The sequence below is a fragment of the Sporobolomyces koalae genome, assembly GCF_050403365.1.
Source record: "Sporobolomyces koalae JCM15063 DNA, S_koalae_JCM15063T_v1_ctg13, whole genome shotgun sequence".
Classification (NCBI taxonomy): domain Eukaryota; kingdom Fungi; phylum Basidiomycota; class Microbotryomycetes; order Sporidiobolales; family Sporidiobolaceae; genus Sporobolomyces; species Sporobolomyces koalae.
Window position 1 is genome coordinate 1 of NW_027481758.1, and position 18,238 is coordinate 18,238.

The 18,238-nt window shown below is 54.9% G+C and overlaps 7 protein-coding genes across 7 annotated transcripts; 3 read left to right on the plus strand and 4 right to left on the minus strand.

Moving 5' to 3' along the window:
* Positions 1-280: 280 nt before the first annotated feature.
* Positions 281-2,772, minus strand: JCM15063_001258 (uncharacterized protein; the record flags this gene model as incomplete). Its single annotated transcript, XM_076678227.1, has 7 exons — positions 281-622; positions 709-1,051; positions 1,135-1,226; positions 1,310-1,542; positions 1,619-1,880; positions 1,969-2,175; positions 2,248-2,772. 7 exons carry the CDS (start codon positions 2,770-2,772, stop codon positions 281-283), a joined length of 2,004 nt encoding a protein of 667 aa, XP_076534487.1.
* A 281-nt stretch (positions 2,773-3,053) lies between these two features.
* JCM15063_001259 (replication termination factor 2) lies at positions 3,054-4,123 on the plus strand (the record flags this gene model as incomplete). Its single annotated transcript, XM_076678228.1, has 2 exons — positions 3,054-3,989; positions 4,070-4,123. The coding sequence occupies 2 exons, from the start codon at positions 3,054-3,056 to the stop codon at positions 4,121-4,123; spliced, it is 990 nt and encodes a 329-aa protein (XP_076534488.1).
* A 2,202-nt stretch (positions 4,124-6,325) lies between these two features.
* Positions 6,326-8,389, minus strand: JCM15063_001260 (guanine nucleotide-binding protein subunit alpha; the record flags this gene model as incomplete). The annotated part of the gene is made up of 11 exons (XM_076678229.1): positions 6,326-6,371; positions 6,454-6,511; positions 6,596-6,679; positions 6,764-6,827; positions 6,920-7,009; positions 7,090-7,116; positions 7,178-7,409; positions 7,482-7,490; positions 7,555-7,703; positions 7,768-7,908; positions 8,264-8,389. The coding sequence occupies 11 exons, from the start codon at positions 8,387-8,389 to the stop codon at positions 6,326-6,328; spliced, it is 1,026 nt and encodes a 341-aa protein (XP_076534489.1).
* An 894-nt stretch (positions 8,390-9,283) lies between these two features.
* PRP21 (Prp21p) lies at positions 9,284-11,840 on the plus strand (the record flags this gene model as incomplete). The annotated part of the gene is made up of 7 exons (XM_076678230.1): positions 9,284-9,654; positions 9,729-9,866; positions 9,948-10,495; positions 10,561-10,725; positions 10,791-11,031; positions 11,091-11,622; positions 11,706-11,840. The coding sequence occupies 7 exons, from the start codon at positions 9,284-9,286 to the stop codon at positions 11,838-11,840; spliced, it is 2,130 nt and encodes a 709-aa protein (XP_076534490.1).
* A 282-nt stretch (positions 11,841-12,122) lies between these two features.
* On the minus strand, positions 12,123-13,745 carry JCM15063_001262 (uncharacterized protein; the record flags this gene model as incomplete). Its single annotated transcript, XM_076678231.1, has 8 exons — positions 12,123-12,444; positions 12,507-12,733; positions 12,805-12,879; positions 12,945-13,098; positions 13,180-13,249; positions 13,321-13,436; positions 13,511-13,548; positions 13,632-13,745. 8 exons carry the CDS (start codon positions 13,743-13,745, stop codon positions 12,123-12,125), a joined length of 1,116 nt encoding a protein of 371 aa, XP_076534491.1.
* A 672-nt stretch (positions 13,746-14,417) lies between these two features.
* JCM15063_001263 (uncharacterized protein) lies at positions 14,418-16,114 on the minus strand (the record flags this gene model as incomplete). The annotated part of the gene is made up of 8 exons (XM_076678232.1): positions 14,418-14,820; positions 14,885-15,111; positions 15,180-15,254; positions 15,327-15,480; positions 15,556-15,625; positions 15,688-15,803; positions 15,875-15,912; positions 16,001-16,114. The coding sequence occupies 8 exons, from the start codon at positions 16,112-16,114 to the stop codon at positions 14,418-14,420; spliced, it is 1,197 nt and encodes a 398-aa protein (XP_076534492.1).
* A 409-nt stretch (positions 16,115-16,523) lies between these two features.
* Positions 16,524-18,039, plus strand: JCM15063_001264 (YbhB/YbcL family Raf kinase inhibitor-like protein; the record flags this gene model as incomplete). The annotated part of the gene is made up of 7 exons (XM_076678233.1): positions 16,524-16,806; positions 16,985-17,058; positions 17,117-17,242; positions 17,295-17,382; positions 17,443-17,494; positions 17,566-17,861; positions 17,960-18,039. The coding sequence occupies 7 exons, from the start codon at positions 16,524-16,526 to the stop codon at positions 18,037-18,039; spliced, it is 999 nt and encodes a 332-aa protein (XP_076534493.1).
* Between the last annotated feature and the right edge of the window lie 199 nt (positions 18,040-18,238).

Genomic DNA, 18,238 nt, shown 5'->3' on the forward strand with positions numbered 1-18,238 from the left:
CCCCCCCCCCCCCCCCCCCCCCCCCCCCCCCCCCCCCCCCCCCCCCCCCCCCCCCCCCCCCCCCCCCCCCCCCCCCCCCCCCCCCCCCCCCCCCCCCAAGATCGAAACAGAGACGGAAATTATATCTTGATAAAAAAGAAGAAAACGGTAAAGTCGCAAGAGAGGGGTATCGTGATGATGGAAATTCCTTCCAAAGAGGATGGGAGGAGGATTTACACGGAGAAAAGGAAAAGGGGAACCCCTTCTAGGATTCGATTTTTCGTAAGATGATTTCTTCCGATCATCTTCGAGTCGAATCTGCACGAGAGATTGCTCGGAGTAAATCGATTGGATCGAGTCCTCCAGTCTTTGAAGTGCCGCTCGCAGAGGACGTCGTGCCCACGATTCGAGCCAACCCCACCCCTCCTGGTCCACTGGCCCGGTTCGTCGGTTCGAGCACGGTCCGATCTGTCCCAGTTTGTTCGTTGTTGTTATTCGTAGCGGTGGTCGTAGTCGATTCGAGACCTTGGAGGGAATGCATGGTGAGCGCTTGATGCACTTCGGCAGATCGATGCGAGACGTATCGAGACGTGACTCGATTAAATCCAGACAATCGATGAGTCAACTGTCGCAAGTGAGCAGTCTGGAAATCGCAATCGAGTTTTGATCGTCAACGCCGTGAAAACAAACAACCCGAGGAGCAAAAGAGAGGGAGTTTCGACTACTGACATCTTCTAACGCGTCTCGGATCTGCAGATCGAGCGCTTCGTTCGCTCCCTCGTCGCCAGATGGAAGGATGTTTGATTTCCGGCGGCCCTGAGTCGCAGTCGCGTGATTGTCCTGTTTCTGTTTTGCGGCGGCATCGAGCAGTCGTTGCCCGAATGCCAAGGCTTCCTCTAATGATTCCGGACCTGCTTGAGCGAGATCGAAACTCGCTGCGAGTTGAACTGGATCGATCGGTTCGAGGACGAGCGGTGACCGTAAGAGGGCTTGACGTCGAGTTTCGCTTTCGAGGGTCCAGTTTGAATAGATCGTGGCAGTCGTTTGGCGAGAGGTTTGTTCTCGTTCGATGCTGACGACGAGGAAAACACACAATGGACAAAAGATCAATATCGTGACGAGAGCGGGCTATTCGAAAAAGGAGAGGCGCTGTACGTTTTGAATTCTTCCTCGAGCTCGAGCCTTTTGGCCGAGTTGGCAACATTTTGAGGATGTGGTGGTAGTGTCGCGGGGTTCGGGCGAGAGTTCTGCCGAGGCACGACAGATTTGAATAGGTCAGAATTTGCTTCGCTCTTTTAGCTAGGGAGAAAGAGAGGAAGGAAATGCTTACCTGTCGGGTCGGCACGGTCGTATCTAGGCTAAGGTTGCACACGTCTTCGATAAAGCTGTCAATGACCGATTTCGCGACTTGTTCTGTCCGGCTCAACGGCCTGCCTTCGAGCAGTTTTGTTCGATCGCGCTGAGTCGCCCACGAGATGATGCTCCGAGTTCTCGCTGCGATCGGTAAGAGAGGATCGGTCGAACGCCAGAGTTCTGAATCGCTGATTTCGGGATGCGGTGTCGCTGCCACGAGAGAAGGAAACCAAGTCAGCTCTGCTCGATCGCGTACAGTGACGCTTTGCAAGGAAGAGAGCGTCACCTGTGAATCCGCCTCCTATGCTGCTCCCTCTCCTGGCACTGCCACTGCTGTTGCGCCGGGCCGACTTGCCCGCCGTACCGGGAGTGCCCGCACCCTGTCTGAACGCAATGTTCTTGATCTGTACGGGCGTCTCGTGGGTCGTGATGGCAACGTGCGTTGCAGATTCGGCAGGTCGAGGCGGGGTCAGCCGGACGCGACTCGTCGAGGCGATCGGGGGTTCTCTCGAGTCGGAATTCTCATCTCGCGTCAAGGTCCGAGGTGCCTGTGAGCATAGTCGAGTCGAGTCAGCGATTTTACTTTAAGGAGGGGAGACGGGCACGAATCGTCTAAAGTCCCTGGGGCGAACTCACTTTGCCTTTCGGATTGAGTTTCGGATTCGACGCAGACCGCTTCGTCGCGGCCGCCGATGGTAATCTTGGCGGGATTCCGTGCGAGCTGGGCGGGTTGGATAGATTGTTGGGGTGCTCGTGATTGTCAAGTGAGCGTTCGAGCGAGTCCGTGACCACCTGTGGCGGAGGTTTGTTCGGACGCATCGTATGCCGCATAGCCGCACGTGGCTGTCGAGGGTGAGGGCCACAGGAGGAGGTCAGTCGTTTCAAAAGGTTTCGAAATGGAAGCCCGAGACGTACTGCAGTGGCACCTGTGCGCATAGGCGGATCTGACTGTTGGCTGCGCTCGTCAGTTGAGGCATGGTCGAGTGGTCTCGCGCGCTTTGCAGGCGGATCTGAACGCGTAGGCTTGGTGGTCGGGGCAGATCGATTCGGCCGATCGTCGTCGTCGTCGTACGCGCGCGAGTTGTCGCGATCGAGTTTCTTGCGTTTCGGAGCAGGCTCTCTGGCCGTGAGCGGGTCGTCGTCGCGCTCGTTCGGGTGAAGTGGGTGCGAATGAGAATCTCGCGCGTGCAGGTCCGGAATCGAGTCGGTACTCGCTCGAGAGGGCTTGCGAGAGCCCTGTGAGTGCCCTGGATGCGCTTTGGCGGTCGTTGACGCGGTAGGGCGAGGTTTGGACGCGGTTCCGGTGGTTGTTTTGATTGTTGATCGCGCGGTCACGGCGGCGAGAGCGTCGTCCGAGTCGTCTGACGGATCGCCATAGAGTGACGGGTCCGGTACGATTGACTTGCGCAAGGCGAGGCGGGCAGCACGAGGTGCAGGCATCACGTGGGATCGGCACCGTTCAAGCGAGACGCAACACAGTCGAGTCTATCCCCGGCACAGGGGGGTCCTAGTCGGTCGCCGCGTCTGTGCGGGAGAGCTTGAAGGCGTCGAGCGAGCGACTGCGGCGCGTCCTGAGCACGCGAGGCGAGGCGAGGCGAAGCGAAGTTAGGAGGGAAGCGGGCGAGAGGGGGAATCTCGCTCAGTGCATGCGAACACCGCACCTCTCTCTCGATCTCTGTCTCTCTCTCACACTCGCCACACACTCGCGCACGACTGTCGCCATGGGGAATGATGGAGGATCAATCCCGAAACGAGACGACCTTGTCAAGACCAAAAAGAAGCGCTCGCGCGACGACGACAAGGACTCGATCCGACAGCGCTGGGCGTTCTGTGCCCTCTCGAAAGAACCTCTGCGCGAGCCCGTCGTGTCGTGCCCGCTCGGCAAACTGTACAACAAGGAAGCCGTCATCTCGTACCTGCTCAACCCGCCGACCGCATCTGAACACTCGCCGTTCGGTTCCGACGGCTTGCTCGTCGCGTCCCACATTCGCTCGCTCAAGGATGTCCGCACCCTGCGCCTGACTCCGAACCCGCACTTCACCGACGACTCGAACCGCACCGAATCGGAACCGACCACCGTGCGTGCCGGCATGGGCGTCGAACCGACTCGTCCCGCTCCGTTCGTGTGTCCGATCTCGTTGCGCGAGATGAACGGTTCAGTCAAGTTCATGTACCGTCAACCGTGTGGCTGCGTCGTGTCGGAAGCCGCGTTGCGCGAGATGCGCAAAACCGTCCTCGCTCAAGACAAGCAGGACAAAGACCCCGCAGGTGAAGTGACCGACGATCGCGTCTGTCCGGTCGATGGAGAACGCAGCGATTCGGTCGAGGAATGGGTCACGTTGAACCCAAAGGAAGACGAACTCGAACTCATGGCCGCCAAGTGGGAAGCGAGGAAAGTGCGCGACAAGGAGGACAAGAAGGCCGCGAAAGCCGCGAAACGCAAAGAGTCGGGTACCGAACTTCCCTCGGGCGGCAAGGCGAAGAAGCACAAGGCGGACAAGGACGCGAGTGCTGCGGTGGCGAAACCGGCGGTCAAAGCGGGCGCATCAGTACCGCACCTGCAAGCGACCCTCGCGGCCAAGCTCGCCGAACAGAAGAAGCAACAGAGTCCTGCGATCGCGTCACTGTATCGCGACAAATCGCTCGACGAAACCAAGGCGAGTTTCTTCCTCCTGCGCTCTTCAACCTCGGGTTTGTACTCATGTCGTCTCGCTTTTGATGTTTTGGATTCTGTTAGGACAAGGATGGCCGATCCACCTGGATGACCCGCGGTGCTTATGCTCGCTTCTGAAGTTTTCGACTGCCTTTGATCTACGTTGTTGCCTGTACTATTTTCGCCCTTTATCTTGCAAACTGAACCTCGCCCGGATACTGCATCACTCCGAGTCGTGCAATCGATGTGTCTCATACTCGAAGAAAGGCGAACATGCTAGAGACTGCGGGTCCGACCGCGGGCGCTTTGATCAATTGTTTCCCTTGCCCTCTCACGACAACTCGCTCTCGAGAGCTGTACTCACATGACATCCCTTCTCTCAACACGACTCTTGCCAACATCTAGATCTCTAGTTGTGCCCCTTTCGAACGCTACAAGAACGGTTCGTTGCGCGGCACCACGTCGGCACGCGATCGCGGCATCATCAACACCACTCGACTCTCGCTCGAGATCGTTCGGCTCGTCTGCGAGACAAGATGCTTTGGTCCCTTACGTGATATCACGCGAGGTGAGCTCGGATTCTCGAGAGACTCGAACAAAGTTGATTGATCCGCGGTTCGTTTCTGCATGGTCAGCCTCGAGGCGAACGAGTCTCGGATGGTGCGACTTCCAAACCTTTGCACGAAACATTCTCAGAAGATGCTGATTGAGAAACCGGGAAATGCGCCATGAACAGTGTACTCGAGATTGCTACAAGAGCGCATCGTCTTCTTGAATGGCCCCGTGCGTTCCCGCATTCTGCATCCTTTGAAAGGTCCATCCTGATCGGTATTGCCGCCAAAAACAAACAGATAGACGATACCATGTCCTCTGTCGTCGTCGCACAACTCTTGTTCCTCGAAGCCGAATCAAAAGATCCAATCTCTCTCTACATTAATTCTCCCGGGGGTAGTGTCACGGCAGGGTTGGCGATTTACGATACTGCGAGTCAATCTTGCAAATCCCTCCATTCGTATCTTCCACCTCGGCCTGACATGGCATGCACTGAGCAGATGCAATTCATCACTTGTCCCGTTCACACGATCGTTGTGGGGCAAGCGAGCTCAATGGCTTCACTCATCCTTGCAGGAGGTTAGCATGAGCATGTACCCATCTCCTTCGCGTCATTCCAGTCCCCCCTGACATTCCCATGTTACGATATCGAACCTCCGCTCGAGTTCAGGCGAGCCCGGACACCGGAACGGACTCGCTCATTCTTCCATCATGATTCATCGCAAGTCCCCGAAGTTCACTCTCCTCTGTTCCCAGGATACGACATTGTTGCTTACAGGAGATTCTTCTCTCTCCACATGCAGAACCATCTGGAGGTGCCGGAGGACAAGCTTCAGATATTTCGATTGTCGTCAGTCTTTTTTTTTTCATTTCTTTACGTTCGAGACCCGTCGACCCCGGGAAACTGACTCGCAAGGGTTTTCTTCCGTACGTCGAAAAGGCGAACGAAATCTTGCGGATAAGGGAAAAGATGTTTGACCTCTGTCTGTCATGCCTCTCTATTGCTTCACTCGACCTGCTTGTGCGAGGACGCCGACTAATGCTGTTTCACTGAACCTATCTCTCGTCCTGCGACGAACTGGCCAACCGGGCGAAAACCACACAGACGCAGATCATTGTACATTGCAAGACGAACCACGAGAAACCGCTCGAGCGAGATTCGGTTCGTTGTTTATTTTCTTGCTTCTTCCAAAATCCTCGAGGTTTCCTCGAAGGGTCTTTCTTTACAAATGTTCCTTGTTTTGACCAATAATTAAACCTGTGATTCGTTTTCTTAACACCTTTACAGAACGAATGCTCGATCGAGATCACTATTTGGTTCCAACCGCAGCGATCGAACAAGGGATCATTGATCACATTTTAACTAAAAGACCGCCTAATCAACCTCGAACGAACGAATTGCAACCCTGAAGAGGGAGGGGGTAACGTCCTTTCGCATCAAGCAGTGAACATCCTCGATGCTATGTATTCGTTCTTTCTTTTCTTTTCGTGCCTTCTTGGGTAAATACAACTCTGCGATTTCGATAAAGGGTCCTTTTTGTAGAATTATGATTGCAGTATTTGATTCCCGAGGACCAGCTCGTGTAACAAAAGGATAAAGGTAAAGAAGCCACTATTCAGAAAGCGGGGGAATAGAAAGTTCGAAAAGCGGTGTCGAGCGTGTATCAGAAGCAACAAAGAATAGGAGATGTTCGTAACAAGAGAAAAAGACAAAGAAAAGATCGAGGAGGATGCGTATCTACAAACGGAATTTCAAGAGAGGTTGTGCTCGAGGGCTGGAGGGCTTTTTTACAACAATATCCCTTCGAGATTTCGAGAAAGGATGATATCGTAACTAGTTGGTTAAGAAAGCGGCGTCGAGAGTCAGCTTGCCAAGTTCTCGTCGAGAGGGAGAGAGAGAGTGTGTCAAAACCAACACAGAGGTCATGACCACTTTGATCAGAGTTGTATCAATCGCGGTCGTGTAATGGCAGTCTTTTTTTCAATCGGATTCAGTAAACAGTGATCACCTCGTTTACCAGAAAAGTACATGTCTGTCGAAAGAGAGGTAGAACGCACAAACTTCTTTACTCGTCGATCGATTCAACCGGACAAACTTTTCTCGGAAAAAGTCTTTGACCGCATTGTGATCGAGATCGTGACCTGCTCGGTCACCAAATGTCAGCGAGGTCATGATCCAAACTGGCTTTGTACGTCCGAGACAATCGAGAACATTCCGAGGCTCACCTTGGTAGTCTGGAAAGTGATTCCGTACGGGCGAAGTCAGGATCCGTTCAGTCAGGACATCCACCTATTCATGACAGCCGTAGCACAGTAGAAAGCAATTTGACGTTCAGTTTTAAGGACCGGTAAGCCTGGGAATCGATGACACCGATTGCTCACCTTGTTCAGGAAAAGGATGATTGACGTCTTGACAAACCATTGCGAATTACAGATCGAGTCGAACAGCATCAACGCTTCTTGCATTTGGTTCTATGCATGTGGCGAACCCGCCGTCGGTCAGTCATGTTCAGAGACACAGGGTTCGAGAAATCCTAGCTCGAAATCCTCACTGAATCTGGATCTTCCAACAGTACTTGCTACAAGGAGCCAAAGTCAGCCTGAGGAACCTGTCAAGAATCGTGATCGGTGGAAACTTACATCGTAGCCCGAAACAGCAGCTAAGAACAAGACAGCCGTAACCGATTCAAAGCAATGAATCCATTTCTTGCGCTCTGACCTCTGCCCACCGACATCAAAGATTCGGTACTGCAAATTCCTCGAGTCGAAAATCGTTTCGGTGATCCCGATCGTTTTCTGTCGACACCGTAGGACGTCTTGGTCGGTCGGTCGATACGACGGATGAAACAATCGCTCGAGATCGTTGATGAAGCTGCCAGGTGAGCGAGATCCCATTCTCAGCCTCGACGGAAGAGCTCAGACATCATGGGCACGACAGACGCACTAGGTCAAACTGTCGAGACGAGTGAAGTCAGCTTGGCTGCACTGGCGGTCAACGTGAACATCGAACGCCTTACTTTTCAGGTAGCGTCGCTTCGGTCGCTTTTGATACTGCCAGCTGGGTGCTCGGATCTCGCCAGAAGCAGCGTATCGGAAAGTAGAGATCTGGAGGAAAAGCTTGCTGCTCGCGGATATCGGGGGTGTTTTCGACCGTAGACCGTATACTCTGTCGTCAAGCACTATGAGCTTGGAGACCTGAGCGAGATGAAGATTTTGATACCGAAACGCACCCGTAGCGAGGGATCGGCGGGGTCAATCCGGAACTCGTCCATGATCGCACAAAGGGCCAAGATTCCGTCCCTGAGGTTGACAAAGATTTGCTGTCGATAGGCTTCAATCTCACTCGGAGTGAACCCAGACAGGTGAATAACCTGTCAGAAACCTCGATAGGGGATAAGTTCATTGAGCTACGATAATCGTTCGGAGCGCTGAAGACTCGGACGAGAGATAGAGGGTACCTTCATCTGCTTCTATATGAATCCATCACAAACATTTAGCACGCTGTGCAAAGAAAGAGTTACACCGAGGGCATGAACGAGACGAACGAGAATTGTGGATTTCCCGCTCGAGCCTGGGCCTGTCGCGCAATTTCGGGATCAATTGCGTTCTATCGCCGAACATCGTAGCATATGCTTACCCAGTAGTAGAATCTGTGCGGCACACAACGGAATGCTGAGAGTGAGTTGGGATCTCCCATGACTCGATTCTGCGAACTCTTAAGCGCACCTTGATCTCCTTGGCCGCTTTGCGTTCTTCCTCCCTGAGCATCTTCTCAATCGCACGCGATCTGTCGACCTCTTCCATTGTCGGCTGGAACGTGCCTCCCTGATCGGAGGAGCCACAAGCGCCCATTGTGTTCGCCGCCAAGTGTAAGAAACTCGGGGAATCGATTCAGTCCGTCGAGCTTTGTGGTTGTCTGCGATGTCGTAGAGCACAAGGCGAATGGTTGAGCGGTGTCGAGTAGTGCACGTCGAGCGTGTCAGACGAGAGCAGAGATCGTGACGGCCAAGGATCGCAGCTGCAAACTATTCAACGGCGGTCATTCGGAGGGGCGGAAGCACAAAAGAAACCTCGAACTACTAATCCACGCAATTCCGAACAAGCGATCTCGCACTGGGCAGCGTTCATCTCGGCTGGCGATCTGCCGGGTCGTTAGGATTCAGGAAAGCTACGAGGTCGGGAGCGGGTGGGCGCTAGGCCGTAACAGGAACGGAGAAGACAAAGGCGAGAAATGTCTCGCGCGTGCTCGGTCCGACAAAAGGTGAGACAGTCAAACTGGTCAAGCATCGGGGAAACGTTGCCTTCGCTGTCGTAGCGTGAGTATAGTGTTCGCAGTGCGCACGAGCGGCTCGCGTGCCGGTCCCGGGACAGCGACCAAGCAGGTCAAATGTTCGAACGACTGTTCCGGGCACTGGCTCGGCCGATAATTCTTACAGCGCTGTAGCAAAGACTGCACGAAGTGCGACTGGGGCAGCGTCAGCGAGAGATGCCAAGACGTCGGAGCAGGTCGATCGAGGTGCCGAAGTGGGTCTGCACCGCAATTGAAGCGAGTGGCCTCGAGGAAGAGGATCTAGGATCACGCCGAAGAGATGGTCCTAGAGAGATACGTCAGGCGCGCCCAGCCTGTAATACGGTCGGGGTGATGTCGGGGAGAGGACACTGAACGCAACAAGTACTCGACCGAATTCCCGCAGGCGGCGGTTGCTATTAGCACGACGACTCGCTTCCCCGAACCTTCACGCGAGGATGGCAGAGACCGCCACACCCGCACCGGATGCGACCATCATCCTGCCGCCGCCGGCGATCAAGACGATCGTCGACAAGACGGCCGCGTTCATCGCGCCCAAGCCAAACGCCGCTCAACTCGAGGAACGCTTCCGTCAGCGCGAGCAGACCGACTCGCGCTTCTCTTTCCTGAACCCGACCAACCCGTACTACGCCTACTACGCGGACCGGCTCGCGGCGTTCAAAGCGGGAGAGCAGCCCGAGGTGAAAGCCGACGACAAGGCAGATCCTACTGCGTCCGGACCCGCAGAGGAGGACGATGGCAGGCCCAAGGAACCGCCAGCGCTCGAGTTTCTCGTCGAGGACCCGCCCAAGATCAGCGCCGTCGATCTGTACGTCTTGCGTCTGGCGCCTACCCGCCGTGCTCTAATCTCTCCGTGTCGCTGCTGATCAAATTGTCTCGTAGCGATATCCTGAGGCTGACTGCACTGTTCGCGGCGCGATCCGGCGCCCAGTTCACCCGGGACTTGGCTGGACGAGAGAGTCGCAACTACCAGTTCGATTTCCTTCGACCGTCTCACTCGCTCTTTGGTTACTTCAATCGGTCAGTCCAGCGGTCTCCGATTCCGTTTCCGACAACAAAACGAGCACGACTGAAACTTTGCCCCTTGTATGCGCGTAACAGCCTCGTTGAACAGTACACCAAGATCCTTTTGCCGTCGAAAGAGCTCAGAAATCGCATCGAGCGTCGGGCGGGAGGAGCATCAAACTCGACCGCCGACCGAGTTGTCGCTGGACGTCGAGAAGTACTCAAAGACGCTCACGAGCGCGTCGAGTGGGAGAAGTGGGAATCGTCTCGCCGCAAGGAGGAAGAGGACAAAGTCGAGGCAGAGAGGATCGCGTTCGCCGAAATCGACTGGCAGGATTTCAAGGTTGCGTCGACGATCGAGTTCACCGAATCGGACGAAGCCGGCCTCGCCGAGCTGCCACCGCCAATGAGTCTCAGCGAAGTCGAGAACATGACTTTGGCACAGAAAAAGATGAACTCGATCATCATCGATGGAGGCGAACCTGAAGCAGACGAGAATGGTCAAGACGAGCAAGAGATGGAGATGGACGATGACGATGATGACGAACCTGCAGCGGCCAGCGAGCCAAAGGCGGAAGACAAGGTTGAAGCGCCGACTCTCGATGTTAACCTTCCCGTCAAGATCCGGAAAGACTATGTTCGAAGTAAGCCTCACGACTCGTCCTAGCTTAGGTTCCATCCTTGCTGATCGCCGATTGTGTCGGAACAGACAAAAAGGAGAAAACATCGCAAGCATACACGACCTTCGATGGCCAGCAAGTGCCAGTCGAAGAGTTCAGCAAACACGTGCGCTACGAACTCCTCGACCCTCGGTGGAAGGAAGAGAAGAAGCAAGCCGAGCTTAACCGATCGGCAGCGAATCTGCTACCCGGAGGTGCGTCATGACCATTGGGAGCCTTCCTCCTCTGGAATGCCAGCTGACAGCTCATCCTGTACTAGGTACCGACGTTTCTGCTTCGATCCGTGCGATGGCGGCTCACCGACCCGATATCTTTGGCGACTCGCCCGGAGACAAAGAGTTCAGGCGGCAGGCAGAAGAGTTGGCCAAGTCGCGTGCGCGCGAGAAGGACGTGTGGGATGGTCACGCAGCATCGAGAGAGTCGATCACGAATCGTTACCAGGCAACGGCGAACCTCGACGAGCAAATCGAGGCATTGCACCGAGCGAAACATCTTGTCGGGTACGGTTCAGTTTCTCTCCTGACGAGTGTCCAAGAGGTACTGATCCCGTTCTCTGCAGTGCGGAAGATGGCGCGGAACCTCGTATCGGCCCCGCAGCACCCGCAATTGTACCCGTCCCCGCTGCGCCTGTAGCGCCTCAAGGTCCGACCACCCTGACTACCGGCGCCAGTATCTCCGCTGGTCCTACTCCGGCAGACGCTTTCTTCGCCGCTCCGCCTCCGCAATCCTTCGGTGATTACCCTCAAACCGCACCGATACCGCTGCCTGCCGGTCTGCCTCAACGACCGAACGTCGTAACTCCAGGCGAAGCGTTGCCGGGAACGACGGCAGGTACGGAAGCTGCTCAGCAATCCTCGACGACTCGGCCTGCCGAGGAAGAACCCGAAGACGAACGGTCCGCAAAACGAGCCAAGGTCGAAGGTCAGGTCGTGCCAGAACAGGAATGGCTCGCGTCTCACCCCGATCCCGTCAAGATTGGAGTACAGTTGCCCGACTACCCGGCCAAACCCGCGTGGGGGTGCGATGGCAAGAAGCTCGAGCTCGAAGTGCCCCTCACCCTCCTCGTCGGTACCATTCGAGATCGAATCGCTGTAAGTTTCCTTAATCGAAATCTTCACCAACATGAGCCAACTTAGCTGACTGACATCTCGAAACTTACCTCTGTCGTTTGCAGGCCATGGTTGGTCTTCCAGTCGGAAAACAAAAGTTCACTTACAACGGTCGAATTCTCGCCAATTCGACGACACTCGCTGCGCTCAATATCGACAACGGCAACGTCTTGCACGTATCGATCAAGGAGAAGAAGTAGCGGGAAAAGGTGGATTAGCCGCTCAAGTCTCTTCCCTTGTTCTTTTGCGTTACCTGTTGTATTTTTGGTGATTGAAAACCATTTCTCGCGAGCTCCTCGATTGCGATGGCCATCGGAAAGAGAGTATCGATCATCGCTTGCGTCTACCCAATTATCGCTTGTTTCCAACGCAGGAACAGTCTATCTAAGTGCTACAACGGAACCCCGAGGAAATGCAGAAAGTGTCTGCAGGCGTCACTGCCAGATATGCTCAAAATAATTTAGTTGAGGGCGAATGTTCCTTTACGCGGTGAGAATGACTCCTCCAAGCAAGGAAACAGCGATCAACCCGAGTCCGGTTGAAACTCGGACGGCGCCAGAGGCTTCCTTGGTCGGTTCGGCAGCCTGAAGTGCGAGCGAGTTCGAGATTGTGGAAGCAGGGACGGACAAAGTCGTCGAGGTTGCGACCGAGGAAGTGTTCGATGCGAGAGAGGACGAGGTGATTGCGCTCGTTGAGGTCGAAGTAGACGAGAAATTGGCGCCGGTGGTGTACGGCGATACGATAGACGAATTTGTTGAGGCGATGCTCGTTGATGTCGCGGGCGTGGCAGTAGACGCCGGAGGACTGAAGAGGTTAAAAGATGAGCCCACGAGCCCGAGCCGTAGTGTCATAGAGCTGTCTCTCACGTGTTGGGAGCACCTTGACCTCCAACGGTAGCAACCGCTTGACAATTGCTCGATGCGCCAGCAGCATGAGCTGTCGGAGCAGCGCCCTGGGACTCGTAGTACGTCGAAGTACCTCCGTTTCCGTCGAGGTAGTCACCAGGACGCAAATCGGTGCCATCTCCCTGACACGTGTCGAAGCCGTCGTCGTAGTTTCCAGGCTGATTCCAAGCGCAATCTTCAAGGGTATACTAAATCAAGTGACAAGCAGGCAGGAATGAATCAGCGCGAGCATCAAGCGCGAGACGCTAATTGTACTCACGATTTCCGGGCACCATTCCCACGGGAAGTGTGTTGCCCATGGACAGAGCCTGATGCAGAACTCGGTGTCCGAGATCTGCTCGTAAAGAGACTGAATAATGAATCCTTGATCGTCGCGAGATTGGGATCAGCAGCACGCACGATAGCTATCCAATTGTGCACCTGTAATCCGTTCATGTAGACAAGCCCCCCTCGGGGAGCGCCGGTACCATCAACGCCCATGGTGTTGAGCTGCCCGCCCTTGTCGCCAGCAGCAATGTTGATCTTGGTGAAATCGCCCTTTCCGGTGATTTGGCTGAATACGCACACGCACAGATTGTGTCAAATCATGTCGACAAGAGGATCGCAAAGAAACGGGCCAAGCGGTCTGACGTACGTGTAGTGAGGAGTGACGAGCATGTGTGCAGATTGAATAGTACCTTCTGGCATGATACGCGCACCGTGACCTTTTGAAAGATGATGGACCCATGAGTGGCGGGCGAAGAATAGATTGGGAAAGGGAGGGACCAGTGCGCACCGCTCGCTGTGCACCATGCGACCTCTTCGGTGGCAGATTCGTCGATCGTCCTATTCGGGGTGTGAGGCGCCCATAGACAGAAGTCCTCGACCGTGTTGACCATGACCGTCTGGCACCTGGCGAACAGCGATGCGAGGTCAGGCCCCTGCGTCAAGCTCACTGCCCTAGGGCAGCACAGATATCGACCTACATCGAGTCTTGCGAGTCATCGGTTCCGCAAGCATTGTGCTGCGGCGATCAAAGGACTACTGTCAGGATTCGGGAATTCCGAAGGCTGGCGTCCGTGTTTCGAAGGGTCTCGCTCGACTCACGCCAACTTGACCAATTTCCCATGACTCTGGGGGCTGTTTGTCGATATCGTACCATTGGTGGACAGCCGCGACCAGTGGAAGAAGGTGCAGGGCTACGGCAGAGAGGTGAAACATGATGGAACAAAGTCGCTGAATCACAGGCGAAGCGATGGGCGGACGAGGTGCACGTAGGGGTCGAGACGCCTAGCGAGAGCCGCAACACCAATCTGGATATCCTCTAGCGAGTCGCCTGCTGATCAAGAGATCAAGAGGCAAAAGGTCAACCGCACGTGACCCCGGTCGGCGCTGTTCTCTATATCCGCCGTCGTGCCTGGCTCTGTCCTCCGCCGTGGAGTCCGCGAGACATCACTGCTCTCACCCGTGGCCATTGCTTCATTCTGCCTCTTCTTTTCACCTGCTGATCGAGGAGGCCCACCTGAAGCTTCTGAGCCGTAATGAAAATAAAACATATCTCCGCGGTCATGGCAAAGACCCATGGGCAGGAGGAACAACACAAAACCGGCTGCAGGCTTTCTTACACCGACCAGTATGGTTAGGAGAGCAAGCAGTATTCCAAGGCGCCCCGGAAAGGAAGATACCGAAGTACCAGCAACAAATGTTAAATGATTAGGAGGAAATGCAAAAGTGTCTGTGTGAATGTAGTCCCGGGTAACGCAAAGTACTAGAGTGTCCGTCAGAAGGAATGGCTCATGGAACGAACATGCGAACGAAGAGATATCGAGATGCTTGATGAGCTGCAGCAGCAGAATCCGGATCGACGAGGGTATAAGATAGATTGGGGAAGGATTACGCGACGAGAACGAATCCTCCAAAGATGGCGAAAGCGACGGAAACGAGTCCAGTGGCGATGCGGGTGGCCGAGGAAGAAGCATCCTTGGTCGCCTTGGCAGCTTGACGGGTAGCCGCATCGGATGACGAGGACGAAGCAGGGACAGACAAAGTCGAGGTAACACGCACAACCGATGCCGACGAGATCGTGGTAGAAGTCATAATCGACGAAGTGCTCGACGCGACCGAGGACGAGGTGCTCATGCTCGATGAGGCGGACGAGGGAATCGTGCTAGTCGAGAGGGACGAATCGCTGACCGAGGAGGATCCCGACGAGACTGATGAGCTAACGCTCGACGAGGTGGCGCTCGACGAGACGGGGGACGAGGTGGAAGACGCGGCGGCAGAGGACGAAGGGGCACTGTAAGATACTCAAAAATCAACAATCGAGCCAAGGACAAGGTTTGTAAAAACCGCGGACCTACACATTAGCTGCGCCTTGACCACCGACGGTAGCAACCGCTTGACAATTGCTCGACGCGCCCGCAGCATGAGCTGTCGGAGCGGCACCCTGGGACTGGTAGTAGGTCGAAAGACCTCCGTTGCCGTCAGAGTAGATACCGGGAGGCAAATCGGTGCTGTCTCCTTGGCACGTATCGAAGCCGTCGTTGTAGTTTCCGGGCTGGTTCCAGGCGCAGCCTTGAATGTCGTACTAGACATTGTGCGGCAACGGACAGATCAGCACTGGCAAAGAGCTCGAGAGCGAAGAAAATTGCTCACGATATGCTGGCACCATTGCCAAGCGTCAGGGTCTGAAGTCGGACAAAGCCTGATGCAGAACTCGCTGTCAGAGATCTGTTCAATGAGTACAACTCGTCAGTTGGAGGTACAGCCACCAGAAGGGAAAATCAGAGATTTGGAACGCACAAATGAGTTCCACTCCTGCACTTGCTGTCCGTTCAGGTACACGAGACCACCTCGGGGGTTGCCGGTACCGTCAGCACCGTGGGGATCGAGCTCTCCTCCGCTGTCACCTGCAGCGACATTGATCTTGGTGAAGTCGCCCGTTCCGGTGATTTGGCTGACCGAGCGCGAACGCAAAATCAGTCATTCCGCCGAGAGCGAGGCAAACAAGGAATCAAGCAGATTGACGAACGTGTAATGAGGAGTGACGAGCATGTGAGCAGATGTGATCGTGCCTTGCGGCATAATGCGGGCACCGTGACCTGAAAGTGATCGAGGTATGAGCGGCGGCGATGCTGACGAATTGATAGAAAATCATGCGCACCACTCGCAGTGCACCATGCGACCTCTTCCGATTCGGTTTCTCCGATCTCACTGTTCGGGTTAGGGGGTGCCCACAGGCAGAAGTCCTCGACAGTGTTGACCATGACGGTCTGGCACCTGTAGGTGAACAGCGAGGCAAGGTCAGGCTTTCGCTCAGAGGCTGCCGTGTAATCGCGTGGGGGACTCACATCGAGTCTTGCGAATCATTCGATCCACAATTGTTGTGCTGGTACGGGGAGCGAATGTGAGTGGGTACCCTGCCAGTCGGAAACTCCGAGAGAGCTCATGCGCCCGAGATACGGATACAAACTCACGCCGACCTGACCTTCCTCCCAGGGTTGAGAGGGCTGGTTGTTGATGTCGTACCAGTGATAAGAAGCGGCAGCGAGGGGAAGGAGCGGGACGGCAACGACGGCTAGGCGAAGCATGTTGAACGAAAGCTCGAGCAATGAAGCGAATGAGGGTTGTCGCGAGGAAGGGTAGAGTCGCTTGTGTAAGAGACTCGAGTGATACAAGCCAAGCTGCTATGAAGACTGGAGGGGGCGGACGAGGAAGAAGGCGAAAGACCTCCTCGAGGGCGAGCCGCCGGCTCCCATGCAAAACATTGGCCAAAAATAGCTGACCCGCCCGGGCTTCCGCTTCCGGATCCGCGAATATCTCTGACACTTCTCTATGTCTAGCGCTACCGTCACTGTCCTCAATAGTGCAGCGCGATCTGAAAAGCTAGGCGGCTGTGTTAAAAATGATAGTCTTCCGCGGTTGCCGCGGAGATTAAGTCTTGCGACTTTGATCAGTTCCAGGCGACAAGTGGTTGGCCTTCATCGTCTAGCACACGCCATGCACCGCACTCGCCAGTCTCTGAGAACCTTCTCTCGCTCGCTCGCAACTCAATCGAGCGCGAGCAGCTCTGCCTCGACCTACTCGGCGCCGCTCAAAGCAGGAGTTCTTCCTGCGTACGATCACGCGCTCGCCTACATCGCGCAGGACCGGGACTTCAAGCTCAAGCAGCTCGAGGAGCTCAAGTCCAACAAAGCCGTCGACCAGGCGGTGCTCGAGAAGCTCGAGGTCGAAGCCTGGTCAAACGATCCGGAAACAAGGTGGAAGGCCAACAACCAACAAGGTGAGCGGTCCGGTCCTCTCACAAGCCTTTCATCGAGCTGCAAAGGCTTTTGGGCAAGCCCAGCGGGTCGCTTGGCCGCGCCAGGGAGAAGAATGCCAGCATTTCGCTTCCAGTCTGCCGAGTGTTGTTAGTCGCAATTCGTAGATGAATACTGACGCATTACTGTCTCTGCAAACAGCTGATTTGTCAAAGCCCGTCTTCCGATTCTTGGCGGAGCGCAAATGGCGGAAAGAGGGAGACCTCGCGATCCTCGTACGTTCAATCTCGTATAGCGTCTAGCATCACGAGCTAAATTGGATGTTGTATACAGATGCAGCGAGTCACTCAGATGTCTGTCACCCCGGATCTGTTGCCCGAGATCGCCCCAGAAGCCGACTTGCGGATCCAGATCGGCGAGCAGCAGATCGTGCCCGGTGTCTTCACGAAACCGGCAGAGGTGCGTTATATCTTCTTCGTTTCTCGCCACATTCTGGGCTCACATTCACGAGGCAGCGCAGACCAGAGGAGGTATCGAGGTGACGGCGCAAGTGTACCACCCGGATGAGCGGTTATACACCCTTCTCCTCGTTGATCCCGGTAAATGATTGCGCTCCTTCCTAGCCCTGTACCCGAAAGCTAATCAATCTGGATACTTAGATGTTCCTGACGAGATGAACCAGTCCTTCACGACTTTCGCCCACTGGATTGTGTAAGTTCCTCAATCAACCTCTTTCTGTCTGCGAAATAACTCGTCACTGATATGAGCATTCCCGTTACCAGCCCAAACATTCCCCTTTCTGCCACGTCGCCTTCCGTTCTTCCTCTATCCTCGCTTGCCTCGGCGCTGCCCTTCATCCCACCGCATCCCCAGAACGGCACTCCTTACCACCGCTACACGGTCCTCCTCTTTGCTCAAGCCGACAACGCACCTCTGCAGCTAAGCGAGCACGAGATTGAGCGACTCGACTTCAACACTCGCGATTTTGTCGCCGAGCACAAGCTCGAAGCGAAAGGAGTCAGCTTCTTCCGCCAAAAATGGGACTCGTCGGTCAGCAAGATCTACGAGGAGGTTCTCCGTAAGTTTTACGTTATCCGCCGGCATCTCCTGGGCAGACAAAGTTCCTGTGGTCGTGAATTCTGCTCTTCAGTACTGACACCTTGCCTTTTTTCACAGAACAACCCGAACCTCGCTACGGACGACCTCCCAAGATGGACACATATGTTGGTCGCCCGCCCAAATACGAAATTGTGTAGCTGTGTTTTCGGAATACAGTACCTCTTCTGCGTCGGCACCCTGCGTCTTTCTGCGCGTGTCTCGTTTTCACGCTAAAATGAGAGTTTTCTATGACTGAAATGAGTACATATCGGACTTCGTCGAGATGATACACGTTTAAAAGCCAACAAGTTAAGCCTATGTACAAAAGCCGAGATCTAATAGCTTCTTCGATCGGAA